The sequence below is a fragment of the Ambystoma mexicanum genome, chromosome 7p (genome assembly GCF_040938575.1).
Source record: "Ambystoma mexicanum isolate Mex_15411 chromosome 7p, UKY_AmexF1_1, whole genome shotgun sequence".
Taxonomy (NCBI): Eukaryota; Metazoa; Chordata; class Amphibia; order Caudata; family Ambystomatidae; genus Ambystoma; species Ambystoma mexicanum.
This window is the reverse complement of record NC_090939.1, coordinates 63,904,175-63,922,057: the sequence shown is the minus strand read 5'-3', so window position 1 is coordinate 63,922,057 and position 17,883 is coordinate 63,904,175. Positions and strand designations below refer to the sequence as shown.

Sequence of the window (17,883 nt, the reverse complement as noted above, 5' to 3'; positions counted from 1 at the left end):
TCACTATCCTGGACATACCGTGCTCATCCATAGACATTCCGGATAACCGTATTCACTATCCTGGACATACCGTGCTCATCCATAGACATTCCGGATAACCTTAGTCACAATCCTGGACATACCGTGCTCATCCATAGACATTCCGGATAACCGTATTCACTATCATGGACATACCGCACTCATCCATGGACACCCAAGGGCTCTCCAGATAACTGTATTCACTGTCAGGGACATACCGCGCTCATCCATGGACACCCATGGACTATCCGGATGACCGTATTCACTATCAGGGACATACCGCGCTCATCCATGGACACCCATGGACTATCCGGATAACCGTATTCACTATCAGGGACAATACCGCACTCATCCATGGACAATCCGCATAACCGTATTCCCCCTCATGGACATTTCACACTCATTCGTGGACACCCATGGACTATCCTCCTAACCGTATTCACAATCCTGGACATAAAACACTCGTCCATGGATGCCCAATGGACAATCCAGATAACCGTATTCACTATCATGGACATACCGCTCTCATCCATGGGCTCCTGTGGAGAATTCCAGATAACCAAATCAAATATCATGGACATACTACGCTCATCCATGACTGGTAATGGAGAATCCGGATTATGTAATTAAATATCATGACCAAGCCATGCTCATCTACGAACATTCCACAGAGAACTGCCAAATATCATGACCACAGGAAGAAACTACTAAAAATTCTCCCACTGAGAATCGGACTACGTTTTTACTGGAGTAAAAATCATTGTACTCCTAACATAAAAAAATGGGGAGTAAAATACCCCCACTTCCAAACCTTCTCTGGGGCACTGGAACGCCCTATTGGTGCTCCTGGGGTCGCACCAGGTCCGAGTCTATTAGATTTGGCCTGCAATGGTGAACTTGTTGTTTTTGTGTGTGTGTGTGTGTGTGTGTGTGTGGGGGGGGGGGGGGGCTAGGGTTCCCTTGGTGCGTAAGTGGAAGTCCTCAGTACTGCACTATGAGCTTCTCATGGATGGCCACTTTCTTCAAGGTTCTTTCATGAGCAGAACCTCATGGGGCCGGAGCACAAGATTGGAGGTATTCTCCCGGTAATACCTCCAAACCAGTCTACTGTTGCCACTTATGGTAATTGCCGAGGGACCCGCGAGGTCCGCATGATTACTAGTCGTGTTGGACTATACCAGTATTCCCTAGTTTGGAGTCCCACAGCTAATACTGCACCCGGTAATTAAAGCATGCAGTATTACTTGTGTGGCTGTAAAATCTGCCACACAAAAGCAGGCGGAAAAATGAATTTAAGAAATGAAGTTACCAGATGTTTTATCAATACCAAGAAACGAGTAATCTGGTCCATAGTGTCCCAAGGTAAAAAAATCGACCCCCTGCTTGGTGGTGCCAGTTGAATGTCTTTTTTGGCTCCCGGCTCTCTGTACAGTGCCGTTTCCTTGGTGTGCTCATCCGGGGGTAACTACCTGCTTATGCCAGTGCATGGGTGCATGAGCACTCCTTTATTCGGAGCCTTGCAGCCTGCAACATTTCCTGCCCCTTCCGCTGGGCAGCGTCCTTCATGCGTCAGGTGGCTCCTGCCTCTCCCGTCTTCCGCTGGGCAGAGTCCTTCATGCGTCAGGTGGCTCCTGCCTCTCCCGTCTTCCGCTGGGCAGAGTCCTTCATGCGTCAGGTGGCTCCTGACGCTCCCGTCTTCCGCTGGGCAGAGTCCTTCATGCGTCAGGTGGCTCCTGCCTCTCCCGTCTTCCGATGGGCAGCGTCCTTCATGCGTCAGGTGGCTCCTGCCTCTCCCGTCTTCCGCTGGGCAGCGTCCTTCATGCGTCAGGTGGCTCCTGCCTCTCCCGTCTTCCGCTGGGCAGAGTCCTTCATGCGTCAGGTGGCTCCTGCCTCTCCCGTCTTCCGCTGGGCAGCGTCCTTCATGCGTCAGGTGGCTCCTGCCTCTCCCGTCTTCCGATGGGCAGCGTCCTTCATGCGTCAGGTGGCTCCTGACGCTCCCGTCTTCCGCTGGGCAGCGTCCTTCATGCGTCAGGTGGCTCCTGCCTCTCCCGTCTTCCGCTGGGCAGTGTCCTTCATGCGTCAGGTGGCTCCTGCTGTTTCTTTGGAACATAGCCAGATCCGGGGAGTGGCCTGGACTGGCACATGCTACCCCTGGAATCTGATTGGCCACCCATTACCCTAAACTATGATAATTATGTGTGTGTGTGCGTTCGTACTTCATGCCACCCCTGCATGAGTCAGTGCCTCACTTGGGCCACCCTAGTGAGGATTCTGGGCATCGCACCGCTTTGGATCCTTTCTCTGCTCCTGTGAGCCTCGTTATTTCTGTCTGCCTACATCGTTTATCGCTAGTTTCTCCTTTTCGGTTCCTCCACACGTGCTGGTCTTGTTGCTTCCTCAAGGCCAAGTCTCTGAGCGTTTCTTCAGCATTGGCACTGAACTGACTGGCAGAGATGACTGTTTTATTATTATTCTTTTATAACGCGCTTAATAGCGGGGCCCAGTTTCTAAGAGCGAGACCGCGATTCGAACCTGTGTTGCTATGCTTTGTTTTGCTTCCGAGACCGGCGCGTTGCCCTGGAGCTATGATCCCGCTCTTTGCACGGGTCTGTCAGATATTCGCCAGTAGTTTAATGTATTCTTTTGTCTTACCTGGTGAAATGGCTTTTCTCTTTACTTCAAAGCTCTTTGCTGGAGAGTTTTTCTTTAATATCTACCTGTCACCTGGGAACTGTCGATGTTCACCGCAGGAGTTAGGGGGGGCATGTTAAGGATGTCATGCCGTCCTGTGCCTGCTGTGTTCATCAGAGGGGCCACTTTCCTGCCGGCTTGTGCTTAGTCGCCTCCCAGTGCTTCCATCGTCACTGTGTCCAAGTGATGGCTGGTGGTCCTAGCATTTGCGTGAGCCGCGCAGGCGGCGTAACCTCTGGTGCCATTGGCAATGGTGTCCTGACATCCTGGAAACACAAGTGATGGTTGGAAGGTGATGAATGAATCATAACCACTGGCATTGCTCAGGGCAGCAGCTGTCCTCATGTGAGGCCTGGCCAATCCCCGTTCCTTGTCACTGGCCAGTGCTGCTTCCTCACTAGAGGGCTTCCAGCCGCTTGGCCTGAAGGGGTGAGGCGTGTGGTGCATTGTGGGTCGCTGGTGCCATCTGGTGGCAGGGTGGGGACGTGCCACATTTGAGAGCAGACTCCAGGGGAAGTGAGAAGAGGAGGATTGACTCTAAGAGCCGTTAGAGTGTGAGCGCAGCCAGTGACCTCCACACACAGGCCACTATTAGCCGTCCAGTGCTGGTCTACACTTTGCATTCTCGGACATGGCTTTGTGGTGAATCAGGAAGAGCCTCCCCGAAGGCCTCGTGACTCCAGCCCTAAAATGGCGGCGGAGGCGGGCGGGGGAAGCGCACGTGGCGCAGATGGAAGACTTCCCGGGCTGCTAACGAGCGGCGGCTCGCAAAGCTCTCTCTGGAGGTGTCAGAAGCCTCTTAAATATGTTTTTTGATGTGAAAGGCGGGATTAGAAATCAAATATCCGTGGCATTGACCTACATACGGTTCCCGCTCGCGGAGCTGCGATTACTCCTGATCAGAAGTGTTCGTGAGAGGGGTGCGGGGGGGGGGGGGTCGAGGGGAGCGCTGCCAACATGAAGCCGCTGGCTTGGGGTTGTCTTGCGTGTCTCTGCGCAGCGTCAATGCCTCAGGAAGATGTTTGCAAGTTCAGACAGCCTCAGCATGGCGGCGGTAGTCCTCTAGGAAAACTAAAGGTTTTATTGGAAGCTTGGATGGGACCATGAGGAGCTGTTACTCAAAAATACAGGGAAGTGGATCAGGGACCCAGGGAGGGCTCTGACTGCAACAAACAGTCCTGTTTCTATTGTGCCGCCCACTGGAAGGCACCAATAGAGACAAACCTGTGGGGGGCCGCACAGTGTAATCGGACCATGGGTTTGGCACAGCGTAAGCTTTGCAGCATAGCATAACACATGGTGGGCTATGCTAGGTAGGCATGTGGTTTAGTGGGTAATTTGTGGAATCTTGGACGTTAGTATGGAAGGGGGGTTGTCCCTCTTCTTTTAGTGGATGTGCTAGGCGCCTTACAGTAACACCAACATTTGGGTTCCTTGGGCACTGCATGTTTTGGCGAATGGGATCTGGCAGTATTTCTTTATGCAGATGATATGGGGTTCATCCCCAGGACCTCAAGTTGCCTTCCAAAATATATTGCTCCCTATAGGCACGACACAGAGGGTGTAGAGGTGACTGCAAAGCCAGAGATCCCGTCGCACTCGCTCATCTTTCCCTTCACTGCCTTCCTGTTGGAGCACGGACTGACTTTGCAACCGTTCGAGATCTTTCTAGATCAATGGCCTACTGCATCTCGTCCATTAAGTCAAAAGGGACCTCCCGGCAAGATACAGGAGATCCTCCTACTCCAAAACTCTCATTCTTGCTGCCGTCCAGAAAGCGCGACTTGGAGGCAGAACCTTAATCGCCGTAGGATCGAGCCTTTGGAATAGTTTAGCAGTGGCGATCGGGGAACTGGACAACCACCTTCACTTCCAGGGAAAACCTGGCTCTCCTCTTCAAGGAATCCTCTGAGCCTGACCTCTGATCAAATCCAGTTCCTGACTCCCATTAATTGACCCTTTTCTTTAGCTCGTTCCTAGAACTGCTCCCGCCTCCTACCATGAAACCTATCCCCCTTCCACACTTTCCCCTTCTACTTCAGCCACTGAGCTGCATCTGCTGGGCACTTGGATTACGCTCTTCCTGCACTTTTTATTTCATGTAGACTTGAACTTCTTTTCCGCTGCACTTTTCTGATCCGAATGTTCCCCCAAGCCTGTGAAAGGCCAGATACCGCTCCCATTCCATTCTGCTTGTGGGCAGGAGTGCACTACGAAACTGCTGTGCCTGTGGTTGGCGCCGTACAAATCTCCCCCCCCCCCCCCAAAAAGTAACCCAAAGTATCACACCTTGGCTAAGCAAGGTGAAAAGCGTGTGCACGAAGGGTTGCATTCTAGACTCGTGTAGCACATAGCTTATTCATAAGAAGAAGAATGCGGTACAGTACAGCAGTGTAGAGGTAGCACGGAAGGGGGTAGTCGTGGGAGGGTAAACAATAGAGCAAGTCTGTAGTCCATGGTGGGACTGGTGGTGTTTGAAGAGAACAGTCTGTACCTCTAGTCTGGAATGCCAAAGTGTGGGGCCAGTGCGACCGGATGAGGGGAAAATGTCAAGTGGTGAGCTAGTCGCACACTCGGTTCTCCACGTGAACACCATCTCTAAACTTGCCAGTGACATTAAGTCCCACCATTCCAGGGATCATGTCATAAACCGCGCCTGGCACCTCTCGACTTGTGGGCGCCATTTTTTTTTCACAGAGCCTGGCTGATGTTGGCAGGAACTCTTCTGAGACTGATACCCTTCGAGTATGTTGCCACTGGCTGCTCATGACTGGTATTGGGAGGTCAAAGAAATACGCGTCTCTTACGGAATATCTTCAACTGGGAACATTTTTGTGTGGTTATAAATATGAATGTCAGATTTGTGTAACACTTTTGCTGAATCCCCCCCCCCCCTTCTTAGTGCTGTAATCGCATATGCTGTTATATCCAATTAGTTGGTACTCAATTTATCGACCTTGGAAAGATAATTGATTGCGAAGGCTCTGCTGAGATTCAAACCTGTGAATGTGGGTCGCACATCCACATCTCGGAAGCGTACGCTTCTCTCACTCTGGGAACTTGCTTGGCCACAAGGACTAAAACTCTTTCCGTTCATAACCTAGCAGGATTCTATGATTGTAGGCTTGCCTGCCTGCCGTTGTTATTCCCGACTGGTGCTTTCCCTGCAGCCACGGTGTTGGGTCCAAGGACTATCGATATAACCAGCACAGGGGTTCCCATAACAGGGGGAACCCAATATGAGAAGATTGGTCGGACATGAAAACGGAAGACTAAAGCAATTTTCATACTTTCGGGTGAAGGTAAGGACCTTCTATTTCGTCGTACATTCAGTTAAAGATTAGGTTATTCGGTGGAAGAACTAATGAGCACCTGTCAGGTTAAAAGTCATCTTTAGGGTGAAAGTCTGTTTCAGGGTTATCCGGGCTTCCTAGTGTTGCTATTCAGAAAGGGGTGTCCCGTGGTGATCATGGGACAAATCCCTGTCTTCCTTGGAATAAAGTGGGGTAGGCAAACCGAATCCTGATTGGCTGAGCAGGGCATGGTCGGCTGTTCTGTGGTTATAATGGGAGGGAAGGGACTTGGGTTCTGAACCACTTGGGCACTTCCGATGACTTGTCAAACCATTCGGGTGCCCCCTTGATTGGACAAGTCCTTTGGGCTCAGTGAGCTCATGCTCTGGTGTCATTGGGGAGGGGCTTCCAATTTTCTGGTTGGGGTCCAAGGTTACAGAAGCGGTGTGTCCCAAGCTGTCGAGCGGCAGCAGCTACCCGGGAGGTACTTGATACAAAATGTAGCAAATAAGATCTAGTGCAGACCAGTGGGGGTCCTTTGGAGGCCGAACTCTGGTCGCGGGAAAGTAACGAAGAGTCCAGCGAATGCACATCATGGGACGAGAACACGGCTGGAATTTTGGTTGTGAGTTTTGTTCCTAGTGTACTTTTGGGCTGCTGCGTATCTGAGGCTCTCGGCTGCTGCGGTGTCTGGCTTCCAGTGCCCTCGACTCTTAACTGTTCTTCCAAGTGAGCAGGCAAGGTTGGCATTTCGAAGGCATAAGGTTTGATGCTCGGGCCGAGTCTTCTGAGTCAAGGGGAGAGACTAGCATCCTCTGGCCCACCCACATTGGGGCAAGTTTGGTCCTGCAGTGCTTGCCTTCGAGAGGCGTCTTGGAAGGTTGCAGGTTCCAGCAGGGCTTTCTCATGTCCAATCCTGAGTCTGCATCTCCTCCCGCCTCCCCACCCAGGCATTCTTCTCTAGGTTTCTATCAGAAAATGAAGTCCATGAGCCACTTTTAGAGAGAAGAGTGGTGTACGGGGGAGGGGCATTGGCTCCAACCACAGTAGTCACTCAAACACTTTGGTTGCCACCTATCAGTGGGGCTGTTGCATTTAAGACTTATTAGTGGGCAAGATTTTCTAGCGGTGTATTCAACCCCCATTCCGCGAATCGTTGCCACCGTCTCCCCTGAACTCCGCCTCTGGGAGTGACCAAGCTATTTATGGTCCCACCTTATCTGGGGGTCTCGCTCTCCCCATCATTTTGCAGACTAGAGGACCTCACGAGGATTCCCAAAGTAAGGACCTGGTTCACTAATCAAGACCCACATTGAAAAGTGACAACTTGTTCAGCACTTTCCTACACTTGTGGGCACCAAGTTGACCAACGTAGCGAGGAGCCAAGTAGATGATCCATAACCCAGGACAGAAGATACGCGTTGAACCGCAGTGAGGTCTAATTTACTATGTTCTGCTCTACGCTCCGGAGATTCTGGGGATGTGCTTTAGCCCATATTTCACCCCAAGGCATTAACCCAAAACCTGGGGGTGGGGGGTGCGTACAGCATTTTCGCTTGGAGTGTTGAAAGGCTGGCTCTTACCACTGTGTGCACCACCCAGACATACATGCATACGTATATACACCACCCTGCACTGAGGTTTACATGTGGGTCATAGAAGGTGCTCCCCTGGGGTACAGCAGAGTTGGCCTCCCTGGGTTGCCACCAGCCAATGGGAATGCTGCCTGCCTTGCAGTGTTACTTGGGTAGGTGAAACGGGGCATGAGTTGTAGTCTGGGCAGCTAAGGATCTCTCTGGGCAATAGGGTGTGTCTCTCAGAATTGTTGGATTAGGGCTCCATTGGGTGAACGTGGACGTGAGGATCGCGTGGCACCCGTGCCGAGTGGCCTCTTCGTCGTCTCGGTCTCGCTCACCGGGTAATTCTACGTGTTTGGCACTTATGTCTTCCGTCACCCGAGCCCGGCTCATGAGCGTACGCAGAGAGTCCTGGATGTGAGAGTTCTGCCAGTGGCCACTTGTTTTTAGCTGGAACTTTCACTGTGGCTGGAACATTTAAAGAAAATTTGATTTGAATACATTCCTACCTTGAACCATTTATTTAAATAATGTTTTATTGCATCAAGTTAGACAGGCAAGGCTTGTAATTTTATCTATTACTTCTGCTTGTTTTCAATAATACCATTGATGATCAATGAAAACCTGGTCTAATCATGTATGACGTGATTACATGGAGATGGTTCCATATCCTCGGAATGTTGAGAGGGCGTTCTCATTGGTCAGCCTGCAGGCCATAAGAACCGGTATTGCCTGCAGATTGTGAATGATACATTCCAAGGCAACCAGCAGCATGGAGATTAGCAGCAGCCATATCCCTGCGACCACCAAGGTAGATTGTTGTACTGAGGTCTTCTATATAGACAGTATATTTTGAAGGAGAAAACTGGTTATAAAAGCAGGCTGTACTGGGAGTTATGGGCTTCTATATCTGGTTACACTCCCTCGCTGCACTCTGGCCTATAACTCATTAGGGATCAGGCGTGGTCTATAAAGCTTAATGAAAACGTTATAATGTTGGCAGTTCCAGTGGCGATAATGCAGGGGCCAATAATGTTTGGTAGAACGCCTTTATCCCAACATGCCAATCTTTCTCTCTTGGTCTCCAAGTTTTAAAACCGACAATCTGTTCTGCCCTCATTGGGTGGCATATACTAGCAGCAATCATGTCCCCTCCGTGAGCCATTGCCAGTGGGGGGTAACACCACTGGACACTTGTTAAACTTTGTCTCTGGGCCATTACCATCTGGTATGACCTTCAGAATGCAGCATGATTTCTTAATGATTGATAATGGGCAAATGACTTCACTTCCGTGGGACCCACTTTTCGTATCGGAAGAAATTGGGGTTGCTCAAAAGAGGGGCCACACATGGGGGATGCATGTTGGGTGTAAATGCCCTGTGTTCTGGAAAGTTGAAAAGCCTCTCGGAGCTCTGGGGGCGGGGGGGAATAGATTCTACGCAGGAAAGACAGCCTCCTAGGCAGTGATCTGGCCAGGAATTTTAGATCCCATTGTACGGCACTGAACTTCTTTTGTGATGGGCGAGGTACTTTTGTGGGCCGAAAGGATGCCATTGGACGACAAAAGCACCACATTTAACCAAACTAGACTTATTTGGGAAGGGCTTGGCTTTCGGGAGGTCAGGTACTGCACCCTGCACAGGAGTCCTGGGCACATCACTGGCATGGGTGACTGTGTGTATACAGAAGAGGGTCAGTTACTGATCTCCCTAATGGTCTGAAGTCTTCACACACCCGTCAATGGGCAGAAGGGGCTACCCCGGGCACTTGCTCATGGGTACTCAAGGCTGAGCAGTCAGGTTCTAAGCGTACCCGATGAATATGCAAATGACACAATGCATATGCATTGTTTGTGTAGGCCTCATGAATATTAATTATGCACATCCTGGACGCTCGATTTTGCTCGGGCCCCCTGTGCATTGTCGGCGATGGCCCGGACAGAGTAAAAGAGCGCGGCCTCTCGGAGGTGCGCTCTCATCCCTGTGGACCCACCTAATGCAGTGAGGCCAATCGGAGCCCGCCGATGCCGGCATGCTCAGGACGGACCGGATTTCAGACCAGTGGCTGTTTGGGAAGTGCCTTAGAACACACCTGGGAAAGAACTGGATGGGAAATGGGAAGCGTCCGAGGGCCTTCTTTTGATCCTATTGAAGACAGTTAACCATGTGTAAGTCTTCATGCGTGTCCCTGTGACGAGGTCTTCATGTGTCCCCCCTGTGGCGACTCGTCCTGGGCGCCCCCCCCCCCGCGGCGACTCGTCCTGGGCACTCGTCCTGGGCGCCCCCCCCCGCGGCGACTTGTCCTGGGTGCCCCCCCCCGCGGCGACTTGTCCTGGGTGCCCCCCCCCGGCGACTTGTCCTGGGTGCCCCCCCCCGCGGCGACTCGTCCTGGGTGCCCCCCCCCGCGGCGACTCGTCCTGGGTGCCCCCCCCGCGGTGACTCGTCCTGGGTGCCCCCCCCCGCGGTGACTCGTCCTGGGTGCCCCCCCCGCGGCGACTCGTCCTGGGTGCCCCCCCCCGCGGCGACTCGTCCTGGGTGCCCCCCCCGCGGCGACTCGTCCCGGGTGCCCCCCCCCCGCGGCGACTCATCCCGGGTGCCCCCCCCCGCGGCGACTCGTCCTGGGTGCCCCCCCACGGCAACTCGTCCTGGGTGCCGCCCCCCCCCACGGCGACTCGTCCTGGGCATTCCCCCGTGGCGACTCACCCTGGGGCGTCCCCCCCGTGGCGACTCACCCTGGGGCGTCCCCCCCGTGGCGACTCACCCTGGGGCGTCCCCCCCGTGGCGACTCACCCTGGGGCGTCCCCCCCGTGGCGACTCACCCTGGGGTGTCCCCCCCCGTGGCGACTCCCCATCGGAGATCCCCTAGCAATTCCCCGCCCCTGTAACTCTCTTTTGGCGTGTGCCCTCCTGGCTGTCCCCGTGGCACGACCCCGTGGGGCGCAACCCCCTTGTGGTGGATGCTCCTCGCTCGGGTTGCCCCGGAGGAGTCCTTCTCAACTGGCATGTACAAACAGCACAGTTCCACGGGGTTCATACCCACATTACAATGCCACCACCTGCACCACCACAGTGGAGATTTGTTTGAAATCTCTGCTGAAAGCCCTAATGTTATTGGTGTTCCATGTCCCTCTCGGAGCAGGCTTGATTCCTGCGGACGGCCCTATCCAGAGAGGGGTGAGAGTTCCCAGGAGGCCTTCCTGCTCAAGTGGTCTGTGTGGCACCTTCCTCGAATGCCAGCCCTTCACCGACCCCCACCGATGTTACTGTGAAGGGGCCATTTTGTAAATTCAGGTGCCCGATTCATCGAGAAGGACGTTGGTGCAATTATGCAGAAAATTAAGCAAATATGCCCAGTCCCATGCAAACGCATGAATCGCAGGCTACCCACTGCACCTCCAGCTGTACCCACATCTCGTAAGGCAAGGCACCGGCTTCCGATGCCAGCCAAAATACGCTAAAAGGGCTGCTTGCATCACCCAGAAGGCAACCATTGCTCACATGCCTGCGAAACTCTGTAGCTGAGGTAGTTTGGGATAATAGGAAGTGGGCCCTTTGCCCCTGTCTACTTGGTGGGAGTTCCGAAGGCCCCAATGGTCTTGCAGTTCAGGAAAGAACTCAAGACCTTACCCTTCAGTCAAAGCCTAGATATCACCAAATGACCATGTATTCCCACATCACTTCCCAGCCCCGAGTCCTGAGCTTTCAGTGTCCCATATTGCAACCCCCTCCCAGCTTTCCTTATATTACCCTCGACACATGTACAGCACCGGTTGTTTCTTAGCTAGCTTTGTGCCATATAAAATCCAACTACAAATGTAAAATGTGTTTTTCTGGAGTGATCACATTTATTCATAACATTTTTGTAAAGCCCAAACCCAGGGGCATCGGCGTGTATACAGGATGAACACGGTTAAGCATCCACATGCTTAGACAATGAGAAAGCAAGCGCAGGAGATAAAACTCCAAAGGTAACTTGGGTAGTAGTTTGCAGTGAGGGTGGCATAATTCGTATTTATTGAAGTCTAATTTTGATCAACTTCTTGAAGGTAGCGTAAGATGGTTCGTCCCTGATCTGTGGGGGTAAATTGCTCCAGAGTGTGGGGGCAGTGACAGAAAAGCTAAGCTCTGGACTTTTTGAAGCATGGTGTGGCGAGCGAGATGCTGTTGGCAGAGTGGAGAGGATGCGGATAGAGTTCTTGTTAATATAGAGAAAGGCAGCCTTGTAAATATATCGCTGCGCCAGGGTCACAATGTTGAAGTCCATACAGGCTTCAATGGGTAGCCAGTGGACCACACGTCTGGCATCACAAATGTGGTGGGAGCGGCGCACGCCCAGCGCAGCATTGAGGGCTTTATTTTGGAGGAGTTGAAGCTTGGCTAAGTTGGTAGCTGAGGTGCCCCTGAGGCGCATGTTAAAATAGTCAAGTTTGCTGTTGATAATAGCTCTTGCAAGCGTGAGGCAGTTGGTCAGGGAAAGGAATGGTCTACTCGGGGAGATGAGTTTTGCAGAGTAGTCTCTGGAAGGGGCCAAGGCATTGATGTGCCTGGTCATGGTCAATTCGGCATCCAGGAACACCCCCCCCAAGGCTTTGACTTGTTTGAGAACTGGGATGATGTAGCCAACAATGCTAAAGGTAGAGTAGGACACATCTAGTTTGAGTCGATAAGGCGACCCCTCAATGCGTAACTCTGTCCCATCATTAGACCGAGATTGTGAGTGGCCATCCAGCTTTGGATAGTGCAGTAAGTCTTGTTAATGATGCTGGAATCCTCGGTGTGGCAGCCATTGAGTTGGATGAGGATCTGAGTATCATCTGCAAAGTTAGTATATGGGATATGGAGCGAATCGAGTATGTCAAATAGTGGTTTCGTGTAGGTATTGTACAAAGTGGGCGATAGACATGAGCCTTGAGGGAAACCCAAGGGGACAGAGATGTGGTCACAGATAAATTATCAATGAAGATTCTGGAGGTACGTTCACCAAGGAAGGATTTGATCAAGCAATTGTGGGTGATAGACATGAGCCCTGAGGGAAACCCAAGGGGACAGAGATGTGGTCGCAGATAAATTATCAATGAAGATTCTGGAGGTACGTTCACCAAGGAAGGATTTGATCAAGTAATTGATTCAGCCGAGAATAGAAAGTGGGAACTAAGGTGTTGGCAGAGGGTGTCGAGGTCGACTAGACCGAATACTGCTGACGAAGGAGGAGGTGGTAGATGGCTAGATTGTCAGAATCCCTGATGTTGTCTAGTTGCATTTTAAGATCAAGCAGGGCAGTTTCGGTACTATGTTTGGGTCTGAAACCAGATTGCCTGGCTCCTAATAAGTGGTGGGATCCAAGGAAGTCTTGGACTTGAGAATAAACTATGTGATGAAGAATTTTGAGTAAGAAAGGGGCAGTCAATAGGTCTGTAGTTGGTGGGTAACGCAGGATCTAGCAAGGGTTTTCTAAGCAAAGGTGAGATCCATGCAGCTTTGAAACTTATTAGCTACACTGCTAGCCCTGAAGGAGGCATTGAAAAACTATGTGAGAAGGGGTGTCCCAGTGGAAGCGCAAAGCTTGACAATGTGAGCTGGGCAAGAGTCACTCTTGCAGTTAGTGGGGTGAGAGTTTGGATGTACTCCAATATGGTCTCTTGACAGACTTGGCTGAAGGAGAAGGGGGATGATGTGTTTGAAAGGCTTGAATGGTGGGGGGGAAATCGGTTGCATGTTGGATCTTTTTTGGCACTTATGTTTCGTAGAAGGTCACTTTTGTTAGTGAGGGTGCCTCGGATGGTGGTACACCATTCTTTGTCGGACCTGGTGTGGGTAGTGAACCGAATTGGATGTTCGGATTCTCTTATGATAGAGAACAGTTCCTTGGAGTTGGAGCTAGGATTGGCGATTCTGGTGTTATGAGTTGGTGTTTTGGGTGAAGATGGCTTTCTTGTACATTACATTAATTGCCTTCAGGCCGTTAATTTGGGAGGGCTGTGTTTTGTGGAGGTGCTCTAGGACTCTCTTGTTTCTACGAAGTGCACCGAGTTCATCAGAAAACCAGGGGTTGGCAGGTTTGTGGGGTTTCGGTATTTTGGATTTGAAAGGTGCGTGTTGGTCCATGGTGAGGAGGAGGCCATGATGGTAGAGGTCTGCTAATTGCTAATTCATCTGGGCTTTTGTTCAGCACTAGCGCGGGGGCTGTGAGGAATTTGACCATCCGCACGGTGGTTGTGCGCTCGCCTGGCTTTTTGGACATTTTATATGAAATTGAATGATGGTAGATCAACCTCTGGAAAATGTGTGGGTCTAATCCGCGCACATTTTCATATGCTCACTCCATGACATACACCTAGACCCGTGTACTCTGGGTGGACACAGCCTACAGGTGCCGCCCCCCGTCATATTTAGTTGGTATATGACAGCCAAGAGTACATAATATCCTCTCAGAAGGGGGAGGGCAAATCTTTCCTCCTGCCATGACCAGCCTAATTAACTATCAAACGCTCCATGGATCCTCCCTGTCCTTTTGTGTATGGACTGCAGATGGTGACAGCAATCAACTTAATTAACATACTAATAGAGTATACTTCAAACCGGTCCACCTGGGTCCTGGCTGCAGAGTTTAACAAAGGAGACTGGAAACTCCAACAGCCTTTGATATGCACTGTGCCAACCTGACGCCAGCACCCGCCTCTCAGAACCAAGGGCAGTGACTCGTCATGTCTGAGACTGTGTTTACAGTAGGCAACCCCCACAGGGGGATCCCATTCAGAAGGTATGAGAATGTGGTTTGTAGGAGAAAGTCTGTTCTTGCTGCAGCTTCAAGGGAGACCTGCAACTTTAATCAGGAAACGCAGAGAGCTCAATTAACTAGAGAGACCCTTTGATCCACAACAGACAGAAAGATGGGTGGGACTTAATATTACATGCACTACCTTTTCTGTTGCAAAGCACTCTGGGTATGACCTCATGCATACGAGAGATTTTTGGTGGGGACCCATGATTGGTTCATTAAGGTAGGCTTAGCCTACACCAATCACTGTGGCCCATTTGGCTTTAAAAGAGGGCTGACACCCTCTTTTGGGCAGATCATCTGAAGACTTTGCAAGGAGTAGCAAGAAGCTCATCTTTGTACCCTGCCTGAAGGTGCAGTCTGCCTTACATCTTCCGCCAGTGAAGGAAGACCAGGATTTCCAGGAAGGTAGCAAGATCCCTCCCATAAACATGTCTTTGAGAACAGAGGGAGATACTGAATCCAGAGGACCCTCCAGCAGCTCTAGAACTGGAACCCAGCCAGCACACAGCGTGCCCCGCTAGGCTCTGCAGCAAGCTTACTAGGTGGGAAGTGCCAGAGTGTCTCGAAACCAAGGATAAGGCAGTTGCCTACAACACTCTCCTCAGCTTTGGGCCGTCCGCCTTAAAGGACGACACAAGCCCAGTGAAGAAGCTGGGAGGAGTGCATCAACAAGCATCTACTGACATTTGCCATAAAGGACATTTTTGAGCCAGTTGAGCTCCTCGAGCTGCAACCGACTGCACCACTGACTGTTGTTACCCCGCAGTCAATATCACTATCCAAGACGCCTGGACCAGTGCTTCAAACCTGCAAACCAGCACTGAGGCGACGATTCCTGAACCCGAGCCGCGGTGCAGGCCAGCCTGAAGCCATCTGTCCAGCCTCACTCGCCGAACCTCCTGCCGCCTGATACCCGTAGCTATCTGTCACTGAAGCTGCAACGCGCACTGAAACCGACTCTACCCTGTCGAGTACCAAGCACATCTACAGCACAATGTACATTGTGGTTCTGTCCCCCTGGTCCTTTTTCGAAGACCCCTAGTGACATTTTATGACCCATTGCTCCCCTTGTGTTGAAACCAAGTATACTTGAACTATTGCGATTACTTTACCGACTACCCTCCTGTCAGTATCCATAGTGCATCCCTTTCCTTCGTGAAACTGTCTGTCCTCTGTGTTCCTTTACAGGGTGAGCTGTATTTTGTAGTGTGCTAGAACTGTCTCTTGTAGTAATAATAAAGTAGATATTTTTATATAACCTTGACTGGACGGTCCCTTTTATCATTGGGTAATAATCATATTTTTTCGCTGTTGCAACTAACCAATGATCCACGGCCTTGTGGAGATGAGCCTGCCGTTCGATCCACGTTTCCAAGGAGGTTTAAAATTTGCTTGTGTTTCCACTCAGTTCGGATCCCTTCTGATGTACTAGAGGTGTGGGGCGGATTGATGGTCTAGAAACCGATATTCATCCCTGTACCACTGGTTCCCCTGGTAGTTGATTCGTCACAGGGGCGAAATGAGAGGAGAGAGTAGGCATGAGCACCTCATGTGTAAGTTTGCGGGTATTACGAACCATGATCGGTTCAGGAGGGGGGGGGGGGGGTGGTAGGCGGGTGATTGGAGTGAGAGTTCAAGTTCTGTGAGGAAGTGGTCTGACCAGGTTACCGGTGACGCAACTAGTTGTGTGAAGTTCATTTCCTTTGACCTCTCCTTTATTGCACACCAAGTCCTTCTTCTGGGACGTCTCCCCTACATGAGTACAAGCAATGCTGATGTTTTGGTTGAGCACAAGCTCCTCTGTTCTTCATTAGCCTCTTTCTAGAGTGGTAAATTTGTCCCAATATCAGGGTGAAGCTACGATGACCTTGATATGTTGCGTCTAGTGTTGGCAATGTCCTGATGCCCACCCTCATTTTTCTTTTCTGGCTCTCCACTGCAGGTCCAGTGTTCAACGTCTCGCTGCATTCGGACAGTCCGGCCGTGTACCCTGGGGAGAGAGTGGAGCTTCACTGTATCGTCACCATCCAGGGGCCAGCCGTAGATCCAGGTAATGTCATGGGTTTATTCTAAACCGCAAGCCGGAGAGTGATGACCGCCCACCAATTTCATGCAGCACGTTTCCAAACTGGCTAAATAAAAAAGTTGTATAGGTGTTGATGGTTTTCCATACATGGTTTGTTATTGCAAGACGCTTGACCTTCTAGGTACCCTCTGTGGGGTGACTGCATCTGTCCTCATCACTATAGTGGGCATACATTTATCTGTTGACCATGTACTTTAAAATGGCTGGCAGACCTATAATGGCAGTGCCTTGGGATTCGTCATTGATCACATATTGGAGGCGTAGGCATTTTAAAATGGCTGACAGACATAGACTTGAGGGCTTTGAGTGCCAGTATAATTTCCTCAGATGATGAAGCCACTGGAATGGCCCAATGGCCTCTGACGGCTGTGATTGACAAAGCGTTGCTTCCTTCAGCTGTGCAAATATGTGGACTTCAGGCAGGAATGGGAGACCTTCCCTGCAAAATGGTCAACCGTAAGAATTGGGAAGCGTTCGACAGATGGTGTATCCCAGAGAAGAGCTCATTACTACTTGCCTTGGACTTCCAAAGTCTTGCGATCTCACCAAGTCAACCATACCAGGCCTCGAGTAGGGGAATGTCTTCAGTGTTTCATACAAGTACAGAAGAGGGAGGGAGGTCCAGTTTTCTGTCTGACCAGTGCCCCTGGGAAATAAACTGTGCTTGATTAGTAACTCTCCCCCAGGTATTATGAAATTTGATCAATGTTATTTGATCAAATGGTACATCTGGCCGAATTCATCCAGTGCCATTTTGATCGATTGAAATCAATTAAATTGGTTAATCACTACTGAACATGGGGAGGGGTAGTGTCCCTCGCTCCCCATGTTCGATAGTGATTGCCTTTGTGGGTAGAGGGGGATTCCCCCCGCTCCCGGAGGATTGGGGACGGGGAAAAGAAAAGCGGCCCCTGCGCCGTCGGATCTGACCCGCGTAGGAGGGACGGAACTGACATTGCAGGGTCAGAATGAATGCAGATGCGTAAAAGGTAAGTGGGGGGGCATGGGTGTGTTGATTTTGGCCACAGCGGAATTGACTGCAGTCAAATCCACCATGAACAATTATACCACAGCCAAATCACGCAGATCCCTCTCCGAGGCTCAGTCTCTGGGGGGGTGGTAGGATGGTAGGAACAGGCCCCGACCACACAGCGAACACTCAGTCCGTCACCCGGTCACTCCTTTAGGAGATTAAGTGGCTGTGGGGCGTGTATTCTGCAGTGTGTCCATGAAGGTTGACTATTACACTGAGGCAGAGGGGGCCAGAACAGGGTGAACATTATTGAAATCTCAGGCAACAAATCAGCTGTTTAGGCAAAGTTGGGCCTGAAGACGAGGACCAATCATGTCTGCGGGAGCTTGTGCGCTGATATGGAGCGGACAAGGACTACCTCTTGGGCTAAACTGCTCCTATTGGTGGTAGTACAAAGACTAATA

General features: G+C 51.1%; 1 protein-coding gene across 1 annotated transcript in view; it reads left to right on the top strand.

Moving 5' to 3' along the window:
- PTGFRN (prostaglandin F2 receptor inhibitor) overlaps positions 1-17,883 on the top strand; it is a 467,509-nt gene that overhangs the window by 424,032 nt on the left and 25,594 nt on the right. Inside the window, exon 7 of the mRNA XM_069635781.1 lies at positions 16,303-16,410. Within this exon, the coding sequence (XP_069491882.1) occupies positions 16,303-16,410 (108 nt within the window). The remainder of the gene's footprint in view (positions 1-16,302; positions 16,411-17,883) is intronic.